Here is a 17,169-nt window from a genome sequence, read left to right as displayed (position 1 = left end):
TCAGACTTATAAGCTAAAAACATGTTACTAAGTGCATGCAGCTTGAGTGAGGAAAAAAAATCTTTGTTGTTATAAGCCACCAAGATTTTTTGGAGTGTTGTTTGTTCTAGAAGCTATTGGAAGAATGTTGCTGCTGAAATTAAAAAAAAAAAAGTGTGCACTGGCTTAAGAATTGGCAGGGGCAGTGAGGATGCTGTTAACCAAAACCAAACAGAAGGGAGTCCATGTTAGGAAGTGGCAAACAGGGACACTTGGGTGGCTCAGGGTCCTGGGATCAAGCCCCAAGTTGGGCTCCCTGCTCAGCGGGGAGTCTGCTTCTCCCTCTGCCCCTCCCCCTGCTTGTGTGTGTGTTCTCTCTCTCTCTCTCTCTCAAATAAATAAATAAAACCTTAAAAAAAAAAAAAGGAAGTGGCAAACATTTGATAAAACTGTACCCAGCAGACAACATAGCTAATGAACTCATTGCTCCAGGAGAAGATGCTGGAAAGAATGTCAGCATTGTCTGTCCTGGCTGCTGGCTGCTACTGGCTGTGTTTGACAAACTATAATAAGTAAGAGATGGACTTAGAAAGAACTGAACAGTTTGCAGGCAGGGATGAAAGGGAATAGAGAGCCCACAAATCCAGGGACTTTCAGAGTTGGAAGAGGCAACTGCTCCCCAAGTCCTATCAGTAAAAGATAAAACAGAAGTGTTTTGAGCAACAAAGGCCAATTAAAACTCAGGAAACTCTAGCTCTACCCTTTTGCCCCTCTGGCAAGAGTCTGATCCACATCCTTGTTAAGACCTCTGGATGGATTTTTGGGGTTCCCAGCAAGTCAACTCTCACTCTGGGGCCCGTCAGACCAAGCAACTCCCCATCGGAAGCATCATAGGCACGGCATCAGAGCATGAGAGTGGGCTTGAAAAGGTACCCCAGAAGTGACAGGCACCACTCTGTTCACATGACACACCTACTCCAAGGAACAGAAAAGTGTTACCCTCCCAGGTGCCCAGAGTGGAGAGAATCAACAGTACTTGCCAACCATCCCTAAGGAATCTTTCAAGGAACCTGTGAATCTTTGAAGGAATTTTTCAGGGAAAGTTCAGGGAAATCAACAACCTGATAGAATTGCCCTTAGATCTCCTGTCCTTAACTAGGCCCTATGCCCACTGAATAAAGTCTTCCAGGGCTGCCTGAACGAATTACCACAAACTGGGTGGCTTAAAATAGCAGATATCTATTCTTTCATGGTCCTGGAAGCCAGAAGTGCTCAGAAATCAATGTGTCAGCAATGTGCCCCGTTCCTTCTGAAGACTCTGAGAAAGAATCCTTCCTTGCCTCTTGCTAGATTCTGCTTGCTAGATTCTGCTGGCTCACTTGGTGTGCCTTGGCTTGTAGCTATTCCACTTTCTGCTTCCATTCTCACATGACCTTCTTCTCTGTGTATCTCTGTGTTTTCTAATCTCCCTCTCCTTATGAGGACACCAGTTACTGTGGTTAGGGCCCACCCTAATCCAATATGACCTCATCTTAACTTGATTACATCTGCAAAGACGTTATTTCTAAATAAGGTCACATTCTGACATTCCAGGTAGACATGAACTTTTGAGGAACACTATTCAACCCAGCATACCCATCCAAAACCAATCACTAAAAACATGAGAAAGGAATGGAAGACGATGACCACTATTGGCTTAAATAACTGGTTTTCACATTGGCTGCACATGTAGAGTAATCTTGGGTTTTTTTTAAATGCTCAGTAGTGGACACACACACTAAATAAATAAATCTAATTTCTAGAGATAGAGCCCAGGCATTTGTACTTTTTAACCCCTGCCCCAAAGGTGATTCTAATGTGCAGCCATTGGCTTAGACTGGTGGTTCACAGCCTTGCTGCACAGCAGACTGTTACATGATTAGGACAATTGAGAAAATTTAAACAAGGTGAATTAAATAATATTATTGTATCATTGTTAATGTCCTGATTATGCTAATTGTATTGTGGATATATAAGTGAATGTTCTTGTTTTTAAGAATGCAAATTAAAGTATTTAGTGGTAATGGGGCAACTTCCTTCAAATAAGTGAGGAAAAAAATGTGTGTATACATATATAAACACATATATGTGTAGATGGAGGTAACGCATATGTATGTGCATATATGTACACACACACAAACACACACACACATACACACACACAAAAAAAAAAAAGAGGGGAGAGGAGGGAGAAGACACAAAATGTGCCCCCCCCAGGTTGTAATGCTAAGCGAAGTCAGAGAAAGACAAATACCATGACTTCGCTCATACGTGGAATTTAAGAAACAAAACAGAGGAACAAAGGAAAAAAGAGAGAGAGACAAACCAAGAAGCAGACTCTTTAACTATGGAGAACAAACTGATGGTACCAGAGAGCAGGTGGGTGGGGGAATGTGGGAAATAGGTGATGGGAATTAAAAAGTACACCATGATGAGAAAAAAAACAGGCCCCCCCGGACTGTCTGGGTAAGCCAGGACTTTCTCAGTTATAAGTAATAAGAACCTACTTGAACTCTCTTCAGCGAAATGGAAATGTATTGATTCACAAAATCTAAGGAAGGTTCATCCTAACTGGGGAAGGGCAGGTGTGTGGCTGGTATCAGAAACTGGGACCAGCTCTCTCCTCCTCCTCCCCTGCCCTCCCGATCTTTCCCCCTCCACCCCACCCCCACCCCAGCAGCCCACTCCTCAGGGCAGCTCTAAGTCCTTTGTCAGGCAGAAAAAGGCTGGGGCAAGAACCAGGGTCCCCACAGCTGGACATCAGAGGGAAATGGAAGGAACCCAGTGATCACAGGCCTCTGAGAAAGAAGTACTGATCCACTGTGGACTAGGGATGGCATCTGGGTTTGTGCCCCGAAGCTACTCTATAGCCCTAGACCCTCCATACAGGAGGCTGCTGCTGGCTTTACTTTGCGCTGCTCCTAGACCCTTGGCCCATTTTTGAGAGGTGGGTCCTCAGCTAGAGCATTTAAAGAGCATTCCCACATGTGGTGGCTTTTTGGATCTTGACACAGCCACATTTCCTTTAGCTCTTTCTACAGTGATTATAGTGTTAACTGACTTGCCCAAGGGCACACTGCTCTCTGTGGCAGAGGACCCAGGGCTCATATGACTCTAAGTCACACACTACATCCCACTACCCAGACAGGACTGACCCGTGGGCATCGGTGACCTTTATGGATGCTTCTCTTACGGAGGCCTGGGGCAAGAACATTACAGTCCAGGGCTCAGTGTTCTGAGTGAGGCACAGACTCTTCTCAGGGGACTTCAGTTTGTTTTGTAGATATTGTGGGACCATAAAATGTCAGTGCCAGGAGCCCCCTGAAGCTGGTCCAGACAGTCAGTCCTTTCTTTTTAGACGAGGACACTGCAGGGTATGGCCTCTAATGGAGTAGTGTGGCCACCCTGCTAAGGTTGGAGGAGGGCAATGGGGCAGTCTGGGAGGCTGGTTTATAGTGCCCCACATGCTGCCCAGTACTCCCCACTCTGAGTACTTCAGAAGACCCAGTAACGGCACTAGCTCAGATTTACCTGACCCTTGCCTCACCTGCTGATGCAGAACCTTGACTCCCTGATAAGCCCCTCCTTCCTATCTTGCTAAGGTTTATGGGAGCCCTGAGGAGTGTCTGCCATGGGACCATGAGCAGCTCTGCTGCCACCCGTACCGGACAGTCTGACCCTGGCTGGTGTGTGGAGAAGGGGGTCAGGAGACCCAGCTTCCCTTTAGGTTGCTACTTTGTGAACCGGGCCCTTGAGCACAGCTTACAATGGGGAAACTGGCAGCTTTTACTTACTGCCTCTCTGACCTCGGAGCTTGAGATGTGTCCAGGGTAAGGGAAGGGACAGATTCTAGAAACAGCCACCCCACTGTCCTCAGGAGTGCCCTCCCCTCCAAACACCCATGACTTCATTACAGGGTCACCTCTGATGGACCTGCCTCCTTTTTCCCCCAGGATAAAGTCTGCAAAGAGACTCAGCGGGTTTACTGCAGCCTTCACCACCGCATGGAGCACAGTGGCACAGGCTGGGAATGCCCACAGTCTGACATCAACCCTTATTAAATTATATTATTATTGTTTATTATTTACTGATACTGATATTATTATTTGTTATTATGTATGAAATCCAAGCTCTGAAACTCTTGTTAGTGTCTTTCAGTCAAAGACAGCTAGGAACAAAGTTAGGTTTACTGGCTCACTGCCACAAGAGTGACAGCATACTATGGGGAATTGGGAGGCATCTCCCCAAGAAATGTTAGAAAGAACTTATTACAGGATTTGGGCTTGTGTTAGGGGATCGGGAGGAGGATCAAGGAAGCTGGCATCTGCTCTGGATTGGGTGCTATCAGGAAGCAGATGTAATTCCACGGGCAGCTTTGTTTGATATGAACATTCTTTAAAGTTGTTTATAGAACAGCACAGCTTGGCTGTTAGTGCCAGGCCAAATCTTGGCTATCATGAGCTGCTTTTTTCTCTCTCCCATTGAAGAAACTAAGTTCACAAGGGAGAGATGATGTGACTAGTTGATCTGCATTCTACCAAAGGCTGAGTAACTTTCCTCAGGTGTCCTGGCCTGTCAGACACTCATTTACCTACCTTGAAAAACTGGTGTCAGGAAAACAAAGAGCATTCAGAAGCTAATACTTGGGGTAAGAGAAATGTGGCCAAACAGGGGAGTTTTTTGGAATCTGTGTTAGTTTTCTAGAACTGACATAATAAAGTATCCTAGCCTGGGTGGCTGAAGCAACAGAAATGTTATTTTATCACAGTTTCTGGAGGTGTCATCTGATTGGTTCCTTCTGAAAGCCATGAAGGACCTGTCCCAGGTCTCTCTCCTTGGCTTATAGATGGCCATCTTCCCATTGCCTCCTCACACTGTTTTCCCTCTGTACATTTCCATGTCCAAATTTCTTCTTCTAAAGACACCAGTCATATTGGCCTGAGGCCCACTCCAATCACCTCATTTTAACTCAACTACTTCCTTAAAGACCCTATCTCTAGTATGGTCAGACTCTAAAGTACTTGGGGTTAGGACTTCAACATCTGAATTGGCAAAGGGTAGGGCACAATTCAGCCCAGGACAGTCTATTTGACTTCTGTGAAGATGGAGGCTTCTCTTTCAACAGGAGCTAATCTACCAGAAAAGCTAACACAAAGAGAATAGGTCATTATGCTTTCTGAAACTTTTTTTTTTTTTTTCAGTTTCCAAATGCTATGAAGGCACAATGACCACACAAGAGGCATGGTGGTATCCATGACTGGAACATCTCATAGCCATTCCAGCCTCTTTTCTATTGGGCTTATGGACAAGCCTGTTCTTTTCATCATTCCTCTAAGAATGAGTCACAAGGAGGATATCTTCAGAAGATGCTAAAGAGAATCACCATTTCGTGATTGGGTCACTAGTTTGCAGCTGCAGGTCAGCAGTTTGCAGTGTGCAGCTCAAGTGACCTCATTCACTTTCAGTGGTTTTCCACTTTCCTTTTCAAAGTGACAGAGAGCTCTGCTTGCTAGGAACTGACTGTCCAGACATCTGTTGGTTATGTTCCCAGCCATGCTCCACATTTAACTTCCCAAGCCCCTGACTTTCTTTGGGTATATGTCCATGTGATTCAGAGGAGGCTTCAGGGGAAGGCACAGGACCTAACTGGTGCAGAGTGACACAGGACATTTGCTAGATTATTTGGCACTATGGAGTAAGCACACTGAGACCAGGAACTGCTGCAATAGTTTTGCTACCATGAAGGAACTAAGCTCAAGGCAAAGTAAAGAAAGAGGTGGCAGGGCTGAGAGAATAGCAAAGGAAAACTGGAAGAATCCTGATCAAATTACACCTGAAACCCACATACCTTTGGATTTTTCAGTTACATGAGCCAATAAATTCTCTCTGTTGTTAAGCAAGCTTGATTTGGGTTTTCTGGGTTTTTTTTTTTAAGATTTTATTTGTTTATTTGAGGGAGAGAGAGCATGGGGGAGGCAAAGGGAGAAGGGAGAGAACTTCAAGCAGATTCTGCACTGAACATGGAGCCTGACGAGGGGCTCGATCTCACGACCCTGAGATCATGACCTGAGCTGCAACCAAGAGTCGGATACTTAACCGACTGAGCCACCCAGGTGCTCCTGGGTTTTTCTCTTAATTGTGACTCAAAGTATCTGGACAGACTTACAAGCCTCTCTGTAAAGTCACTGGTGTTTGTTGTTGTCACTGGCAAGTACGCATCAATTACTGTACCATGACAAATTAATTAATGTCCAAGAGAAGGGATACTATTGAAGATGCAATTTCAGAAAAATCAAAGCGGCTATCAAGTGGGAATAAAGGAAGAAAAATAGATTTCTGTGGGGTTTGAATAGATCTCAAATTTTCAATGTTATTAAAAGCTTTGCCAAGCCAACTAGATCTAAGCAGAATATGCATATAGCATATATCCAGTGATGTGGAAGCAGCTAAAGAATGAGAAAATACCAAGAAGGCTGAAACCATGAGAGTGCAAGTCTGGCTGAGAACTTTTAAGTGGCTACTACAGGAAATATTTAATATGAATATAGGAAATGATCATAAGAGGGTTCATTGTTTTCTGTTGGGGTTAATTTTACTTCAGCTATTCTCCTTTTTCAACTCCCAAGTATGTGAACCAAATAAAATATACTCCCAGAATGCTGGTGCAAAGCCCAGGAGGACACTGAGATCCAAAGGTCTGAAATAATCAGGAAAATGGACTGAGAAGTTAATGGTTCAAGGTGGTCCGGAAGTCAAAATGGGCAATAAGTTAGAAAAAAAAAAAAAAAGCCAGTGGGAGGGACGCCTGGGTGGCTCAGTCAGTTAAGCGCCTGCCTTCTTTCAGGTCAGGTTATGATCCCAGGTTCCCAGAATTGAGTCCCGCATTGGGCTCCTTACTCAGCGGGGAGCCTGCTTCTCTCTCTGCCTGTGCTCCCCCTGCTTGTGCTCTCTCTCTCTCCCTCTCTCTCTTTGACAAATAAATAACTAAAATCTTAAAAAAACAAAACAAAACAATGGGGTCATCATCTGGGTGTCCCCTTAGACAACCAGAAGGCCCAAGACCTCTGCAAGAGAGAAGCAGAAACAAAGCTCAGTGCCCAGTGATTCGTTTAGGCTAGGAAAAGGGGCTAGGCATTCTAAAACAGCACAGAAATTGCAAAGTGCAACAGATGGAAAGGCAAATCAGTTGTATTAACTAAATGAAACAAGCGTCTCATAGTCAAAAGTGTAGTGTAGTACATCAGCATGCAAAAGCAAAGGGACAGCAAAGATGTAAGGATACAAGATGACAATAGAAGAGTGACAGTAGGAACAGTGACTGCAACAGTAGCAGGCAAGGCAGAGAGCCTTATAAGTCAGAAATACAACTTAGGTAAATGCTGACAGAGGGTGAGCAGCCACTTTAAGTTAATGTGTGTCTAATCACATTACTTCCCTCGGTAGATCAGGCATTATCAATTCAGGGAGATTAGATCCACAAACCCAAATCTAACATTCAAAATTTCAAGTGCTTATAAGGATTCCATCTGCCCAGAAGCCGCACCGTCCAGGAGACCTATCCCTGATCACCAAGTAACTCCAATGTTTTCCTTGTCCCTTTTAAAAAATTTTTCTCTTCCTTGTTCATTTTGCATAAAAACTTGCCACTTCTTCACATGCCTCCCAGTTCTCTGGACTCTTGAGAATGGAGACTACCTGCTTCGTAAATTGTTAAAGTCTGGCTCACCTAAATTGTCTTCATCATTTTAACATCGTATGTGTGGGGAAATTAAGCATCTGGTAAACCAGGCTATCGGTTATTCATGGTATCACTTCAGTTTCCTCGTGCCATTCCTTTGTCTCCAGAAGGACAAGCTAAAGGACCTAATTCAGACTTTGATGCACAGACAAGAATTATATCAGTGCTCAGCTATGTAAACATCTGTCAGGACTGTCTCTAAAACTGATGTTTCCAAGTCGCCAAGTCTGAGCCTTGATTTAGCTCTTTTCTCTAGTTTGGGAAGTGTCCAGCTCTTTGAAGGGATGGAAGCAAATCCAATCTGAGCAAGAATACCAACCGGTTGCCAAGTTCATAAGAGGACAGAATTGCTGTCCTGAAAGTACAGATGTTATAAAGTACAGAAGCTATTAATGCTAATGAAATTCTGAGCTGATGCTCAAAGATGCACATCACCCCATGGTATACTAAAAAAATTATCTGGTCTTTGACCTAGGTTCCTGGCAGATCTTCAAAAACCCTTGGAAGTCTTTCTAAGTGATAGGAGTTTTTGTTATGCTAATGAGGTGATTCCTGGTGGTTCTCCAGATAGCTTCAGGATGAGGGCTGCTCAGCAGAAAGATGAACCAATTGATTAGAAGTTTGGGGCTTGGGGCCACCTGGTGGCTCAGTCGTTAAGCGTCTGCCTTCAGCTCAGGTCATGATCCCAGGGTCCTGGGATCAAGCCCCACATGGGGCTCCCTGCTCCGCAGGAAGCCTGCTTCTCCCTTTCCCACTCCCCCACTTGTGTTCCCTCTCTCGCTGTGTCTCTCTCTGTCAAATAAAATAAATCTTAAAAAAAAAAAAGAAGTTTGGGGCTTGGAGTCACAGGATATCAGCCAGTCTTCCCAACCTCAAGAGAGAGGAGGGTGGGTTGGAAATTGAGTTCACTCACACACACTGGCCAATGATTTAATCAATCATTCTTACATAATGAAACTCTAGTAAAAACTCAGGACACTGAAGCTCAGTGGAGATTCCTGGTTGGTTAACACATTGATGTGCCAGGAAAATAATGTACCTTGACTCCATGGAGGGAGGGCATGGAAAGGCCAAACCCAGGACTCTCCCTGACTTCACCCTATGTGTATCTTTTATAATAAAACCGTAATCGTAAGTTTCCTGAGTTCTATGAGTCATTCTTGTGAATTATCAAATCTGGGAGAAGGTTGTGGGAACCCCTGAATTCGTAGCCAATCAGTCATAAGTGTGGGTGGCTGAGAACCCCTGAAACTTGTGGCTGGCATCTGAAGTAAAGAGATAGTCTTATGGGGGATTTTTCAGGCTTCTGGATCCAATTCCAACATGGCAAAGGGAGATACCACCCCCTCCCTTACTTCCACCACAACACCAAGCAAGTCCCAGACATCAGCAGGGTGTCCAGCAGGGCATCCAAAAATTCAACTTAATTCTGACACTATCTACCCAGACATGGCATCAGATTCCACAAGTTAAAGGTTCAGTCCCACAAAACTGTCCCCCACCCCAACTTCAGACACCAGTCCCAAGCCCCAGGCTGTTACCTGTGCTTCTAACCAACTAGCTACAGAATGGAGGTTCCAACCACCTCCTCCTTGGATTTGATTAATTTGCTAGAGTAGCTCACAGAATTCAGGGAAACACTGACTTACATTTACCAGTTTACTAAAGGATATGATAAAGGATATGAATCAACAGCCAGATGAAGAGATACAAAGGGCAAGATCCCAAACAAAGGAGCTTCTGTCCTCATGGAGTTTGGTGGTGTTTGGTGACACATGGAAGCACTCTGGTTCCCCAAGTGTGGAAGCTTTTTGGACAAAAAAAGGACCAATAAGCTGCCCTCTTGGCTTTATATGGCGGCTTCATTACATAGTCATGATTGACTGTCTTTAGCCATTGGCCATGTCAACCTTCAGCTCCTCTCCTCTCCTGAGGTTGGGGGGGTGGTTGGGGGGAGTGGACTGAAAGTTCCAACCTTCTAATCACGTAGGTGGTTCTCCTGGCAACCAGCCCCATCCTCAGGCGCTTTCCAAAAGTCACCTCATTAACATAACAAAAGATACCTTTACCATTCTTCTCATTTTCTCAAGGAAATTCCAAAGGTTTTTCGAACTGTAAGACAGAATTTGAAGAGGAAGACCAAATATATTTGAGAAATATACTTTGGTTCATCCAAAAGACAAAATATATGTATAGTTCTTATCCACAAGAATGGATCTGGGTTTTGACCATAGAGGCATCTTCTGGAAGTCACAACCCTCAGAACAAAAACATTTTCTAAGATAAGTTTCTAATATCTCCCTTCCTACATATCAACTTTATTCTTAATATTCCATAGTCCCTTAAAATACTCATCGGCTTTCCGTAACTATTCTAATTATAAATCTCCAATCTTACATGATGTTTCAGCAATACATCTAATACTGCTACCATAAATTGCTCTAAATTCCCAGGGGAAGGAAGATATATGTGTATCTGTTATTACTTGCATTTGTCAAATAGGCAGAACCTAGAGAAAAATAATCATTTTTCTTTTCTGAACAGAGCAAGCACTAACTTTGATATCATGTGACAACCCAAGAGAGTTCAGGAATTCAGTGGAGAACCTTAGGAGGTTATAGGATAGTGGAAGTCAGAGAAACACAAAGACAAGGAAGCAGATTTCTTTTTTCATTTTACAGGAAACTGATAGCCAGATTAAGAGTTTGAGTCATGGGGCACCTGAGTTGGTTAAGCATCCGACTGTTGATTTCGTCTCAGATCATGATCTCAGGGTTGTGAGATGGGGCCCTGCATTGGGCTCCATGCCTGCTTAAGATTCTCTCTGTCCGTCTCCCTCTTTCACCCCACCCCCTCTTAAAAAAAAAAAAAAGAGTTTGAATCATTTGCCCACTTGCTGCTCCTTGGGAAAGTTGAAGTTGGAGCTCCTCCCCTGATGTGGCCTGCCGTCCCTCCTCCAGTAACTTTGGAGATTATGATACTGAAATAACAAGTCACTGAAAACCCAAATAAAAAGACTTTATCTATTGGCCTTCCTAAAAATTTAGAGAATCTGTTAGTCAATTTACATAGTGATTTAATATTGAAATTAGCAGATAAATTAGAGTTTTAAAGAAAGAGAAAGTTGTAACTGCACATTCCTGCCCCTGAAGCAGAAAAGGTGTACTTTACACATAACTAGACCTGCTGTTCCCCAAAGACCCAATTACTATCATGATGAAGTACAAACTCCTTAATTTAGCACTCAAGATTTGACATCAAACTATCAAACCAGTCTTTCAAAAAGAACCTCCACTACTCATTAACAGGAGTTCTCCAGGGTGATCCTTCAGTTTACACCAAGAATGACCTCCTCCATGCTCTCCCCCAGTCCTGTCTCCTTTGGCCCCTTCTGCTCCTTCCCTTGGCTTTGGAGTTTGTCCCCATCTCACCCCACCCCCAGCTAGGCTGTGAGCCACTCCTGAGTGGAAGAAAGGATCCCAGGCCGTGTAGCTGGCACTCTTCGCTGACACCCTGGCCTCCTCCACTGGGCTATGGCTAATGTGGTAATTCCCCAGAGCTCTTCTTTATTCTTTGTAATAGATTCTGCCCTGGGCAGATCACCACTACAGAAGAAAAAAGTCTAACCCAACAAAAAACCTAAACCTTGTGCGCAGGTGTCATGAGAAACTTTCAAAGCCACTTATTTAAAAAATGCTAAGATAGTAAGGGAGAGATCCAACCCCCTTCAAGGCCCAATTCAAGCTCCACCATCCTTATGAAGTTTTATGTGACAGACAGGCCCCATTTCCCCTCCATCCTCTGGATCTCCTAACAGATAATCTGAACATTAATATGGCATGTAATACATGTGTATACCACCTTTAAATAGTTTTCTATGACTGCATCTTCATCTCCCAGACAAAGCCACTAGCTTCTTAAGGAAGGATCTGTTTGAGTTAGACAAGGCTGTAATTAGATATAAATCCAGTGACATCTGGCATATGATGGATGCCCAATCAACATTTCTTAATTGATGACAGAGCCACTATCAGACACAGGCTGAAAACCTCAATGAGTGCAACAATCTGTCAATTTCTGTGATGGTTAGCAAAACCTAACATTTGTCTAAAGACCTCAGAGTGAGCACCCTCTCTGGTTTAAGTACTACAAATCGGATTCTTGTGTATATTCAAATTGGTCAACACTCTGGAAGGAATCCTGGACTGAGAGCATCAGGATTTCCAAAAGCTGCTATTTTTTAAGGGCCTTAAGAGATCAAACACCCACACAGTTTCTGCAAAAGGAAGGTAATCGCATTAATAACTCTTTGTATTTTACTGCATTGTTATGTGACTTTTGGAACAGCCTGGAGAGGTAGAATGGGAAGTCATTAAAGTCGAAGGGGCAGAGAACACTAGGTTGATTCTTTTCCAACTCACTTTTAGGCAGGAAGCATCAGCATATTACATATTTCTTCTCAGACATCTGGACTCCTTCACAAAGAGGTCTCTTCATTTATAACTCCTGAGAACTTGGGTCTCCAGAGCTCCTAGTTCCACAGAAGATGTTGAAAGTTTCCTTGTTGGCATTCTACAATCTATCAAACTCTTCCATTCTTATTTTAATTGCCATTTGGATGTAGGAACAGCCCCCAGGACCTTGAGCCCTCCTCCGCTCTGGGGCACCCACACAGCTTTTCAGATGAGTTAAATCAAGCCCAGAAGTCTGCGAGAGTATTAACCCATCATCTTCATATGCCATATATCACCTACATAACCAGCCCTGAAGTGTCTACCGACGTGCCTTCACATTGTAGTCACTAAGCCAAAATTCTAGGGCTCCCTCTCCGCGCGGTACTTCAAAATCCAGCCGGCACTTAGCGGGCGGGGAGCTTACGGTTTGACTGAAGACTGCGGGGCAAGTGGGAGGAACTAGCGGTGAGCCGGGGAAGGCGGGACAAATGTCTCCCGGCAACGGCCCCGGCGATTGGCCAGCCGGTCTATAGCCGAGGCCAATGGCCAGGCGCCCGTTGCACCGAGTGCGGCTGCGCGGGAGATTCAAATCGGTAGCGGCTTCTCGCCGGCGGCGCGGCTGGGTTGCTGTTGGCCCGCGTCTTCTCGCCATGGATAACCCGGAAAATGTCTTTCAGTAAGTGTCGGTCTGGTGGGGTGGGGGCGAGGCGGGGGCGCAGGCTCCGGCTGTGGACCGAGGAGGGGGCTGGGGTACCTAGGATTCGGGGTCTGCAGGTCCCCGCCCGGGCCGGCCGCAGTCCTGCCTCCTTTTGCCTCTCCCGCCCCTTTCCGTGGCTTTGGTGTGTTTCCTCCCCGCCCTCACTCCTACCCAGCCAGGCTGTGGGCCACTCGTGGGTCGTGGAAAGGACACCCGACCGTGTAGCTGGCGCTGTCCGCTGCGACCACGGTGGCAGTTTAGGGGTATTTGGCCAATCGTGAGGCCCTCGGAGCTCTCGGTTCATCTCTGTAAGGAATCCGCTCTGGGCAGATCGTCGCCGTGGGAGAAAAAAGTCTAACCTAACAAAAACCCTAAGCCTTGCGTGTAGGATTCATGAGAAACTTTCAAAGCCACTTAATTAAAAAAAAAAAAAAATCTACAGTAGGGAGAGAACTTAAAATAGCTCTTACCCATAATCCCACAATCGATTTGAAAAAAGTCTTTGAATAACCTGAACTTTATTTTTTTGGAATAACGTGAACTTAACAAAAAAGATACGCTTATTGTCATTTAGGTTGACCTGCTAACGATTTCTTACATTCCCACACCTTTGCTTTATGACTTTAGGTGATTTATCTAGATTGTTTCAAAAGCATTTTAAAAGTTCAGTCATATGTGACAGGAAGTAAAACTGGTTAGTTTTATCAGCACCAGGGTAATTTAGTCTCTTGGGGATCAGAAGACCAAGATCATTAAGTACAGCCAAAGCAAAAACCTGTTTGCTTTAAGGCTTCTCTAGCCAGCAAACTATTTCACTTTTAGAAGCCTGTTTTCCCCCATTTTAAAAGGGAAATCAGGTATTTCTGACCTTATTTTGACTTTGTAAAGACTAATTTGCTCCAGTGGACTGGATGTTTTTAGTATTCATTTACAAAGTGTATTCAGGCCATTTTACTAGGAAATGTGGTTGTTATTGGAATGTGAAATGTTTATTTGGGGCAGCCTAGTTACATATATTTTGGGGGAGCACCTATGAGGCATGAGAAGGAAATTAAAATTTAGAAGTAATTACTTTTTCATTTTAAAAAATAAGTAATCATTTATTTGGTTTTTAAAAAAGTATTCACTGAGATTTATTGTGCCTGTCTACTCTCCCAATCCCTGATAGGGAACCATTTTTCTAATTTATTTTTCAAATGTTTATTTTTGCAGATATATTTCTATTGTAATATTACATTAGTATGTCTATATAGGCATGCATATATGTGTGTATATCAATGGATGTATACGTATATGTATGTACAATTCCTGCCTTTATGTCTTGTAAAGTGTAGCTTTTTTTGTTTAACAGTATCCGTGGAGATCTTTATCAGTGTATAGAGCTCTTTCTCAATCTATTTTACAACTGCATATTTCATGTACCATAATCTAAAGAGTCTCCTATTTATGGATCTTTGGGTTATTGACAGTCTTTCACAAATAGAGCTGCAGTGAAAAATCTTGTATGTGTGGCATTTGGCACGTAGACAAATATATGTTTTCTAGATTCCCAGAAGTGGATTTGCTAGATCAAAAGTAGATCCATCTAAAACAGCATGGAGTTTCCTCAGAAAGTTGAAAATAGAGCTACCCTACCACCCAGCCATTGCACTACTGGATATTTACGCCAAAGATACAAATGTCGTGATCTGAAGGGTCACGTGCCTCCCGATGTTTATAGCCGCAATGTCCACAATAGCCAAACTATGGAAAGAGACTAGATGTCCATCAACAGATGAATGGATGTATACACACACACACTGGAATATTATGCAGCCATCGAAAAAATTAAATCTTGCCATTTGCAATGACATGGATGAAACTAGAGGGCATTATGCTAAGCGAAATAACTCAATCAGAGAAAGACAATTATCATAAGATCTCACTGATATGAGGAATTTGAGAAACAAGACAGGATCATAGGAGAAGGGAGGAAAAAATGAAACAAGACAAAACCAGAGAGGGAAAGAGACCATAAGAGACTCTCAATCTCAGGAAACAAACTGAGGGTTGCTGGAGTGGAGAGGGGAGGGAGGGATGGGGTGGCTGGGTGAGGGACATTGGGGAGGGTATGTGCTATGGTGAGTGCTGTGAATTGTGTAAGATTGATGAATCACAGACCTGTACCTCTCAAACAAATAATACATTGTATGTTAATTTAAAAAAAAAAGTAGATCCATCTGTAATTTTGGCAGATATTACCAGTTCCCTTAGGGATCCAGAGCACTCTCACCTGCAAGCAAGATGTGAGAGTGCCTGTTTCCCACTGCTTCATCTATACACCGTTGCCACATTTTCTTAGTTTTGCCAATCTGGTAGGTGAGAAATTGTATCTGAATGAGTGAATTTCTCTTATAAGAGGTTGAGTATTTTCCTTTGGAATGCCTTTTACTTTTTTTTTATTGTTTCCCCCCCAATTTCTAAAAGCTCTGCTTTTTTATACCAATTTATCATTTCTCTTTTGACTCTGCTTGATGTGTTTATTTGATATGTAGAAGCTTTTTATTTATAAATAGTTTACTTTATTGAGCTTTTGTGGCTTCTAGATTTTGAGTCATAAGAAACATTGATTTCATTGGTATACAGATAGATAGCCAGGAGAAAGTATTGCTTTCAAATCCTGTAATCTGTGTAACCTCTCTGATAGAAAACCTGAAGTCTTTCTTAGCTTGACTCTCTCATACTCATAAGCAATCCCATAGGCAAGTCCCATTGTTTCTTTCTCCAAAACACCCCAAATTCCTTGCTTGCACTGTTCCCACCCTGGTCCAGCTCACCACCCCCTGGGACTGTTGTAGCTCCCTAACTGGTTTCCCACTTCTGTTCCCATTCCCCGTCCCCTTTGCTTGAAGGGCCAGAATGGATGTTTTAAATGCACATTACATGTTGTCACCCCACCCTTCTAGCTCAGCACACTTAAATAGCTTCATGGCTCTCTGGCACTGATCAAGTGTCACCCCCTCAGGGAGAATGGCCTTCCCTGACCACTCTATCTAAAAATTGTAACTCTTGTCACACTCTTACCTCATTTCCCATTTTGTTTTATTTTGCTTTTTTTCCCTAAGTGCTGAATGTCACCTGACTTTATTTCACATGTTTCTGTTTGTTTATTTGTTCGTTTGCTCCCCTAGCACCTCAGCGCCCTTAAAGAACTTTTCTTCACTTGGCTGATTTTTTTTTTTTTTTTTTAAGCTGTGCTTGGGAATGCGGAAGTAGCAGCAAGCAGAGGGAGCCATAGTGGCTGATTTATGAACATTGCCATTATGTGTTCTTTGTCAGGGACGCAGTGTTGCATTGAGGCCCAGAAAGCAAACTATGTGGAGACCTGACTGGTGGTATCCTACTCTCCCACGCCCACTCACAAGCCCCCTTCAGGTCTCCCAGCCAAGTCTCAGCCAAGCTTCTGAGCAGGAAGGGGAGGGGTCCCACCATTTGAGGAATAACAACTGGTGGACATTGCCCCTCAGGATGGTAGTGACATTGGGCATCAGTGACAGGAGAAGGAGATTCTTAGGGATAGAGCCTGGGACCCTCTTCCAGCTGCCTCTTACATAAGGGCTAACTTCAGGGGCTTGGGTCTTGCTTTCTTCTGGAAAAATAACTGCGTCTGAGTTTTCTGACCACTTCTAAGTGAATAATCTTTCCATTTTTAATATAGCCTTTGAGCTCGTATTTGAGATTTCCATTTTAAGGTGTGTAAATGAGAATCATAAAATAAAATATATCTTTTGCTTTTAGGAATCATCCCTAATAAGTCATGTGCATATTTTTCTCTGTTCTAGAATGTTTGAAGCCCATATGCAGAGCTACAAGGGTGATGACCCACTTGGTGAATGGGAAAGGTTAGCATTTTATAAATGCTAAAAAAATTTAGTTTATTTTTTTCCTTTAAACAAACTATATGCTGCCATGAAAATTAATATTATCCATACTTTTCTAGTTACATGCAGTGGGTAGAAGAGAACTTTCCTGAGAATAAGGAATACTTGACAACATTATTAGAACATTTAATGAAGGAATTTTTGGATAAGAAGAAATACCACAATGACCCAAGATTCATCAATTATTGTTTAAAATTTGTAAGTATACTTTCAGATGTATAATCAAATCTGTAATCCTATTGTACTTCTGCTTGTTTCCCCAGATTTTAAGATCATTTTAGACTGCCTTATTTAATTTTAATTTAATTTTATGTATTTATTTTTAAGATTTTATTTATTTAT

The 17,169-nt window shown here is 43.1% G+C and overlaps 2 protein-coding genes across 2 annotated transcripts in view; one reads left to right on the top strand and one right to left on the bottom strand.

Moving 5' to 3' along the window:
- The window catches only part of ACOXL (acyl-CoA oxidase like), a 357,812-nt gene extending 345,176 nt beyond the window's left edge, over positions 1-12,636 (bottom strand). Inside the window, exon 1 of the mRNA XM_027621418.2 lies at positions 12,178-12,636. The gene's annotated coding sequence lies outside the window, so the exon portion shown is untranslated. The remainder of the gene's footprint in view (positions 1-12,177) is intronic.
- A 166-nt stretch (positions 12,637-12,802) lies between these two features.
- Positions 12,803-17,169, top strand: part of BUB1 (BUB1 mitotic checkpoint serine/threonine kinase) — a 45,402-nt gene continuing 41,035 nt past the window's right edge. The window contains exons 1-3 of the mRNA XM_027622091.2: positions 12,803-12,886; positions 16,729-16,788; positions 16,887-17,025. Of these exons, the coding sequence (XP_027477892.1) occupies positions 12,861-12,886; positions 16,729-16,788; positions 16,887-17,025 (225 nt within the window). The 5' untranslated portion in view covers positions 12,803-12,860. The remainder of the gene's footprint in view (positions 12,887-16,728; positions 16,789-16,886; positions 17,026-17,169) is intronic.

The sequence above is a fragment of the Zalophus californianus genome, chromosome 8, assembly GCF_009762305.2.
Source record: "Zalophus californianus isolate mZalCal1 chromosome 8, mZalCal1.pri.v2, whole genome shotgun sequence".
Lineage (NCBI taxonomy): Eukaryota > Metazoa > Chordata > Mammalia > Carnivora > Otariidae > Zalophus > Zalophus californianus.
Note: the sequence above shows the minus strand (reverse complement) of the source record. Positions and strands in the feature narration are given on the sequence as shown.